Source organism: Sinocyclocheilus rhinocerous, unplaced genomic scaffold (assembly GCF_001515625.1).
Source record: "Sinocyclocheilus rhinocerous isolate Xijiao unplaced genomic scaffold, SAMN03320098_v1.1 scaffold820, whole genome shotgun sequence".
Classification (NCBI taxonomy): Eukaryota; Metazoa; Chordata; class Actinopteri; order Cypriniformes; family Cyprinidae; genus Sinocyclocheilus; species Sinocyclocheilus rhinocerous.
Window position 1 is genome coordinate 1,201,084 of NW_015670386.1, and position 8,360 is coordinate 1,209,443.

At 36.1% G+C, this 8,360-nt stretch overlaps 2 protein-coding genes and 1 non-coding gene across 5 annotated transcripts in view; 1 reads left to right on the forward strand and 2 right to left on the reverse strand.

Annotated features, from left to right (window-relative positions):
* Positions 1 to 3,451, reverse strand: part of LOC107734226 (phospholipase B-like 1) — a 5,215-nt gene extending 1,764 nt beyond the window's left edge. The window contains 7 exon segments of the mRNA XM_074560162.1: positions 538 to 738; positions 823 to 961; positions 1,171 to 1,297; positions 1,380 to 1,538; positions 2,101 to 2,184; positions 2,799 to 3,021; positions 3,185 to 3,451. Coding sequence (XP_074416263.1) covers positions 538 to 738; positions 823 to 961; positions 1,171 to 1,297; positions 1,380 to 1,538; positions 2,101 to 2,184; positions 2,799 to 3,021; positions 3,185 to 3,248 — 997 coding nt within the window. The 5' untranslated portion in view covers positions 3,249 to 3,451.
* A 9-nt stretch (positions 3,452 to 3,460) lies between these two features.
* Positions 3,461 to 3,533, reverse strand: trnar-ucu (transfer RNA arginine (anticodon UCU)). The gene has a single exon. It is a non-coding gene; the product is annotated as a tRNA-Arg (tRNA).
* Positions 3,534 to 4,132: 599 nt separating this feature from the next.
* Positions 4,133 to 8,360, forward strand: part of rangap1b (Ran GTPase activating protein 1b) — an 8,350-nt gene continuing 4,122 nt past the window's right edge. For 2 of the 3 annotated variants that reach the window (XM_016546161.1, XM_016546163.1), the window contains exons 1-9: positions 4,133 to 4,220; positions 4,687 to 4,809; positions 4,908 to 5,035; positions 5,114 to 5,173; positions 5,268 to 5,447; positions 5,639 to 5,773; positions 6,067 to 6,225; positions 6,313 to 6,426; positions 6,533 to 6,632. In XM_016546161.1, coding sequence (XP_016401647.1) covers positions 4,698 to 4,809; positions 4,908 to 5,035; positions 5,114 to 5,173; positions 5,268 to 5,447; positions 5,639 to 5,773; positions 6,067 to 6,225; positions 6,313 to 6,426; positions 6,533 to 6,632 — 988 coding nt within the window. In that variant the 5' untranslated portion in view covers positions 4,133 to 4,220; positions 4,687 to 4,697. The remainder of the gene's footprint in view (positions 4,221 to 4,686; positions 4,810 to 4,907; positions 5,036 to 5,113; positions 5,174 to 5,267; positions 5,448 to 5,638; positions 5,774 to 6,066; positions 6,226 to 6,312; positions 6,427 to 6,532; positions 6,633 to 8,360) is intronic. The other variant, XM_016546162.1, reaches the window with a different exon arrangement.

Here is an 8,360-nt window from a genome sequence, read left to right on the forward strand (position 1 = left end):
TTCTTTTTCTATTCAATCTGTTTTCTTTTTATTTATTATATAATAAAAAAAGACCGTTAGGCTGAGACTTGTCATAGCACTTGCGTATCGTTGCTCTTTTGTTGATTTTGATTGCTTCCATTGTCCTCATTTGTAAGTCGCTTTGGATAAAAGCGTCTGCTAAATGACTAAATGTAAATATCAAAATTTGTACGCATTTCTTTATTCTGTGGAACACAAAAGAAGATATTTTGAAAATTGTTGTTTTGGACCCAATTGACTTTGATTATAAAGACAAAATCAGTTGAAACATTCTCCCAAATATCTTCTTTTGTGTTCTAGCTAAAGAATAAAATGCATGCTTCTTTTTTTTTTTAAAGCATGAGGATGGGACTGAGGGTAAGAAGTGTAATGCTACAGCATGCAATCACATGCTAGAGAACTGTATGCTTTCAACTCGGTTGTACTATTGAAAGACGACACCACAGAGCACTGCAAATACGGAACACAATTTTTGCATATAATGATCCACATTTGCCTTGTGCATCTCCGTCTCACCCGAATTGTGCTGGGAAAATATTTGGGCCCATTGCTTCCCTGTGCAGGCCAACGCATGTGCTACACGCACCCTTTGCCAGGCAAGCAAAGCCTCTGGGGTCACCAGGGAGAACAGAGAGGAGTTGAACACGTTGTTTGTGGTTTGAGTTACAAGCAATCCTGTTCCCAGCAAATAAAAATCATCCAGAGATGACAAGATCCCTGGAAATGATGCGAGAAACCGTTTAATAGCACTAAATTATTGTTAGTTTGAATTATAAAAGACATACATCTGCCTATATATACCAGGGTAGCTGCTAAAGGACAGTCTGCTTGTGCCATTATGCTTATTTTTCAAGTCCCAGTGCTTGTAGATTCTCATGCTTGCAGCATAGCTGTACCAGCTGGAGTGACCAAGCAACAGATTCTCATAGCCAGGTAACATCTGCAGATAAAATGGGCAAAAACAAATGACAAAAAGTTGTTGGCGAATGAAACAAAGCCATTTCCAACACAGGCAGCCCTAAATATTCAGATTAGTGCTATTGAAAACCCCTGACATGGGGTTTTTATTGGCAAATTCCTATTACATTTGGTCCCAATTCAGAATATGTACTTACAGTCATGAGGTGAAGGCATCATTTTACCTCTAACCTTGATGAGAGCAGAACAGTGACTCATGCCTGGCATTCTGAAGGAGTCAGAAGAAGAGTTGGAACGCCTTTTGAGAGCAGGGATTAAATCTAGCAAATCCCCAATACCATTGAGTTCACTTGAGATACTTAGGCCTTTTCAAATGTCTATATGAGTGTTATCAAACTCTCAGAATGAGATGCACAGTACATTTAAACAGATGCATGCACATTTCAGGTTTCCTGACCTTTTCCTGTCTACTTTTGGCCCAGTATGCTGCCCCAGCATGCAGTCCATCCATCTGAGCCACTAGAAGACCCACATGATGCCACAAAGGATCAGTCTTTCCGTTTAATTTCACTTGTGTTCTTGTCCATGAGTCTTGCTCACTATTTTAAAGAATGAAAGATTAATAAAGACAGATATAATCATAGATTAGTAATACATGTGTTTATGCAATACAAAATTCTAAGAAAGTCTTTAAAACCTCTAAATGTAAAAAAACTGCAAGTAGGTGTATTTGATCATACCTGACATTATTTTAATTTTGGAATAGTGCAATCAATTTACATTTAGTCATTTAGCAGACGCTTTTATCCAAAGCGACTTACAAATGAGGACAATGGAAGCAATCAAAATCAACAAAAGAGCAATGATATGCAAGTGCTATATATATCTCAGTTAGCCTAATGCAGTACACGTAGCAACACGTAGTCTTTTTTAATTATATAATAAATAAAAAGAAAACCGATAGAATATAAAAGAATAGAATAGAGCAAGCTAGTGTTAGAGGCCTTTTTTTGCTTTTTGTTAATTGTATAATAAATAAAAAGAAAACAAATAGATAGAATACAAAAAAACAAGCAAGCAGTTAGTAAATGAATAGAGTGCAAGTATAAAAGGGGCAAGTTTTTTTTTTTTTTTAGAATTTAGATAATAAATGTCACTTACCTCATAAAGCATTTCAGAGGTTTCATAACACTATTGTCCTTTATCATCTGAGGATACATATTATAGTAATGGTTTATCATCTGTCTGTGAATAAAAAGTTATTGGGATGTTAATATACTGAAATGTTTTATACTTTGGTTATCATTGCTATAGTTATATAACACCCAGGACAATGTATTTCAGAATACTAATAAACTCAGACCTATTTACTTTAGTGAAAAAATGTGTTTAATTGTATTTAATGTGCACTTAAAAAAATAGGTTAGTGTACTTCAGATCTTGAGAGTATATTTAAAAAACTGTGCAGACATTGTTTCTCAACTAATTTTTTATAAAGTGCACTTTATAATAATGCTAAATTAAAAGTTTTCCTTTAAGTACTGTCTTTTTATAATCTTGTGTCATGCTTTAAATAAGTAAATTTACAAAAATCAGACCAGAGAAAACCAAAGCTTGCTCTGACCCACCTCAGCCCCTAATATAAAAGCAGTTTTTAATCTTTGTGAATGGATTTATGCCAGCAGCATTAAACAGACTGTATAGACACCTAAACACCACTTGAGAAGCAATTCTGTGCCACCTTTGCAGTGTAAATTTGACAATATTTTTAAGTAGATTGTTTCTATAATAAGTCTTATCTCTTTAAAGGTATCCCAAAGTGTTCTTCTTTTTCTCAAGGGTTAGTCAGTTTAACTTACGAGGCTGTAAGGTATCCTTCAAGGTATCCGGCCAAGAAATATGTAATTTCATCGTTCTCCTGGAATTGTCCATAACCAGCCTGCACTTCCAGCACTCCCCATCCAGAAACAGATAAACTATCATTGAAATAACCAAGTGCATCTCCCTCCTCTTCCATTGCACCCTCTTTCAGCGCCACAGACCTCTGAACAGCATCCCAATATACGGTGGCTCTCTGAACATCTAGCGAACAGTGAGAACAGAGATCATAATCAATAAGCGTTTCATATGTTTGATATATTTTTATATCATGATAGCCGCGGCTCGTTTGGTAACCACTTTCCAAACAGGGAACATGTCTAAAATACGGCATATTGAAAGAGTAAAATTCGTTTAAGACACTTACGCTGAGCCTTCACGAAGGTCGCCGTTAGGACGCACAAAACAAAGCCCCGTGCAAAACGATGCATGTTTTAGTTTACTTTCTGGATCTGATTAACACATTCGCTATCTAATTTATAACCAAGCTAAATACTCAGTGGCAGGTAATGACTGAAGAGCTATAGCGAATTTACACCTGCTTTAAGTCTAAATGCTGATACGCATAGCGTGCTTATTTTTATAGGCCTGCAGTTAGCTTTCTGTCACCTGTTGGATCGCTACGAAGCGTTTAAAAGATTTCCACCCCAGATGGGACTCGAACCCACAATCCCTGGTTTAGAAGGCCAGTGCCTTATCCATTAGGCCACTGGGGCTTACGTCACATAAGCCCTAACTCCTGGCTTAGAAAGATGCAATACAAATAAAAGTATGTCACGTATTAAATTATTTACATTTTTAAGTTATATATTTGATTTAATACATCCTATCTAAAAAGTCTCTGGTGTATATAATTGATAGATAATTATTGCTAATAATTAATGCTATTCAGATACACATTTACGTATTAACCTGTATTTCTGTTTCAATACACTTATTCAACAGTTGTAAAAAATCATAATTTTATTAAACAATCAATAGTGTATTCAGTACGAGTAGTAATGTCATAACAGTCAAAAAATCATAACAGGACTTATGGTGCTTTTATTATGAAAGAATGTGACACCGGTGTTCCGGTGAATTCTGTTTCCCCGTTTCCCCCTCACAGCGCATGCGCAACTTCGCAGCGTTGCCAAGTCCGCGGTTTTCCCGCGGTAGATTTTAGTAGCAATTGGACGTTTTTTTTTTTAATATCCTGGCAACCCTGAAACTTCCGTACTAAAATCATGCTGTCAATGCTGTCTTTCTGCAAGCAATGTTCATTTCACCATGTTAATTAGATAATTTGTAATTAAATACGTATTAATGTACTGCCGCCTCCATGTGCCTCCTGTTTTGATGGTTTCCCTCTAGTCGGGCTAGTTATCGGCTGGCTTCTATTAATATCTGTGCCGAGGTGTAAGGTAATATTCGTAGGTTTAAAACATCAATAAGATTAAAATGTTTAGATTTAACTATTGTTGATGTGATTGAAGGACTAGTGTAAAGTACTGGTTGAGAGTAAAGTTTGGTAGCTAATTCTCTGAGCTAGCCTGCAATGATATTAGCATGCTAACTGTGTGAGACAACGTAAGCTCAGCAACATCTATTTCGAGTTTATCGAGCTGCAAGGTGCAACAGCTTTGTTTAAAAGGAACACTTTTCAACGTCAATCTTTTATTTACATGTATAGTGACAGGCTAGCATGTTGAGCTAATGTCACAGTCCTGTTAATGAATTAAAAAGTGAGGATATAACACTGATGTATAATAGAGTGGGATGTAATTATCTGTATTAGTAAATCCATATGCTTCCGAGATCTATCAGTTTTTTAAGGTCTAGTGTGCTAGATTTTTGTGATCCCTGTTAATGTTTTATTAACTTCATTAGTACAGAAAGCAATGGCCTCTGGAGATATTGCTCAGATTACAGAGGCACTGGCCAAGACTCATGTTGGAGAAGTGGAATTAAGTTATAAGGGACGAGGGCTGAAGTTGGACAATGCTGAGTCAGGTGAGTAAAACGATCTGTTGGCAGATGTTTTCATTTTCTATGTGTTAATGCATAAACCTTAACACTCGTAATTTCCCTCCTTTTCTGTGATGTTGCAGTGAAAGAGATGGTGCAGGAGATCGAACAGTGTCAGGGTCTGCAGTCTCTCAGATTAGAGGGAAACACATTGGGGGTTGAAGCAGCACAGGCAATTGCAAAATCTCTTGAAGCGAAAAGGGAATTGGAGGTAGTTTTAAATTGCCACTGGAAAATGTTCACTCTTTGACTTTGCTGTTTTTAATCTTTGCCTTTTTTTTTTACTAAGCAATGCCATTGGAGTGACTTGTTCACGGGTCGCCTTCGTTCTGAAATTCCACCTGCTCTGGTAAAACAATACCCATCTCAAAAAGCTCAGTTAAATGTGTTTGCTGTGAGTAAAAAGCTTATTGTATTTCCAACCTTTTATTCAAATTTTCTAGAGATCATTGGGCAATGCTTTGATGACATCAGGGGCCAGACTGACTCATCTGGACTTGAGTGACAATGCCTTCGGCCCTGATGGTGTAAAGGGAATTGAAAGCCTTCTGAAGAGCTCTGCATGCTACACCTTACGTGAGCTCAGGCTTAGGAATTGTGGCATGGGCATTGGAGGGGGTATGGTAAGTTTAGGCCGAGATCAGCTCGATGTAACCGGTTTAAAAAAAGGCATCATAATTTGAGTGGTTATGATTTCAGATGTTTAAAAGCTTTAAAACTGTTTTAAACGTGTTAATATTTTTGGAGCTCATGAAACAGATGGAATATGTAGTTTTATTTATTTTATTATTATTATTATGTTCTTTTTTTATAGATCCTTGCTTCTGCTTTGACTGAATGTCACAAGCAGTCTAGTGCAGCTGGCTCCCCCCTGAGGTTAAAAGTCTTCATAGCTGGACGTAATCGGCTGGAGAATGATGGTGCTGCTGCACTTGCCAAAGCATTTAAGGTACTAAGGCATAATGTTTTATAAAAATATATATTTACACTATTGTTTAAAAGTTTAGGGTCAGTACCTTTTTTTTAATTAATACTTTTATTTAGCATAGATGTATTACATTGATCAAAAGTGACTTCTATTTCAAATAAATGTTGCTCTTTTAAACTTTCTTGGTGACTACTTAAAAAAAATCTTAAAAAATATTACATATTCCACTGCCATAAAATGTAAATATTTCTACTGTGTATTTCGCTTTGTTTGACTCTCTGTTCTTCTTCTTTTTTTTTTTTTTTTTTAAACAGTTGTTAGGCAGTCTTGAGGAGGTCCATATGCCACAGAATGGAATCAACCATCCTGGTATCTCTGCTTTAGCCACTGCCTTAAAGCACAACCCAAACCTTCAGCTCCTCAACCTCAACGACAACACTTTTACTAAGAGAGGATCGATAGCCATGGCGGAGGTATGTTGAGCAACTCGGTATCATGACTTTATATGGTTAGAAGAGATGTTTATTAATGGCTGTCTGTGTGATTTCATCCATGTTTAGGCTATTAGGCACCTCCAGTGTCTTAAAGTCATAAATTTTGGGGACTGCTTGGTTCGCTCAGAAGGTGCGATTGCTATAGCAGGGGCCCTTAGAGAGGGACTGCCATTCCTCAGGGTTAGTTGATGCATGACACCAGCATTGAATCTAGCTGACACACACAAACACTTCCATTCAGTGTTTGTTGATACTGTGGGCATTCTAAAATATTTGTTTTGTTTAGGAGCTGAATTTGTCATTTGGAGAGATCTGTGAGGCTGCAGCTGTGGTAGTTGCAAAGGCTGTTCGGGGCAAAGCTGATCTGGAGAAACTGGACCTGAATGGTAAAATAATAAAATGTTGTTGTCACAGCATTTTATTACTACACAAGTATGCTCTCCCTGATCCACTACTGGTGCCCTGTCTTTAAAAAAAGCCTCCTTTATGAATTATACTATACTGAAACATTCTGCAAAAATGATCAGGAATCGTAAATGTGTTAGACCAGTGATTAATATTTATTTTATTTTTTTTCAACTTTTTTTTTCAACGTGTTGTCTGTCACAATATTTAAAGGCTCCCCACATAAGGTTTTAGGTATTTCTGTCATAATTATGACAAGCTGCTTGCTTTCAAACTTTTTTATTAACAGAAATTGGTAGCTTTGATATATTTTATATATAAATCTGACATATTTTTATCTTTAATGTATACATGTATGTGTGTGTATTTATATATATATATATATATATACATAATGCATATACACAGTACACACACAAATAATATGTAAACATAACATTTTATTTTGAATGTGATTAATTGTTTTGCAGCCCTACACTTTATTAACATTATTTAATATTTACTAATTCACATGCATATCTTTCTGAACAAGTGTGGACCGGAGGTAGACTTCCGCCACAGTTCCATCGCCACCAACCTTAGACCACCTCCTAAAAGCTGTGTGACATCTTTTTTAAAATACAGTGCATGCATAATTATTAGGCAAGTTGATATTCTGATCATATTTTGTTTTCCAAACACATTTTACCAATTCCAAACCACATCAATCTTAATAACTATTATTCGTTTTGTATTTAATCATTTATAAGTGATGTATAATCAGGGGTGTGAAGTAACGAATTACAAATACTCACGTTACAGTAATTAAGTAGTTTTTATCAGTAATTGTACTTTTTTGAGTAGTTTAAAAATTTTGTACTTTTACTTGAGTACATTTTAAGTGATGTATCGGTACTTTTACTCCGCTATTTTCCTCCGTTTGTAGTTGTTACATGCTTATTTTAATTTCATTTTTATCCATCAACGTGATTGGAGAGAGAGTAATAGGTCTCGTGACTTTCGTCTCAATACTCATGAGTACTTTTAAATCGGCTACTCTTTTACTCTTACTCAAGTAGTTTTTTGGACAAGTACTTTTACTCTACTCACACTACATTTTTTGGAAGGTAATGGTACTTTTACTTGAGTATATTTTTTCAGTACTCTTTCCACCACTGTGTATAATTGTCCATGAAGCCTGGAAGGTGTACATAATTATTAGGCAGGTTTTCTTTTACAGATAAAATGAGCCAAAAAAAAAAATTTAACTCAGACTAAATGACCAAAATTATCAAATGCCCATGAGAAGGATGCAATACGAGAATTTGCAAAGTTAAGGCATGACCATTGGACAGCGAAATGCTCATTGGGTCAGCAGGGTCAGAAAAAACAGGTGGAGAAGAAAAGAGACATGTTAACTGCAAAAGAATTAAGAATTAAGGTGAAGAATTAGGTGTAAAACCACCAGGAACCCTTGAGTCTCCAGAAGTACAAGGGTTCACAGGTTCTCAGAGACTTTGCTCGGGTAAAAAATGCTAAAAAATGACCCTCACTTAAGAATCACACGCTGAAGTGTAGTAAAATACAGGAAGACTGATTTATTATAGGCTTTTATAGACAGATAGGATGAGAGTGACTCTTGAAGGACCAGCACCACTTCCTCTTGTACCACTGTCTGAAGAATTTATCTTCCAGAATCTGACAGTAAGTTTTGGGAGCTCATTTTTAGT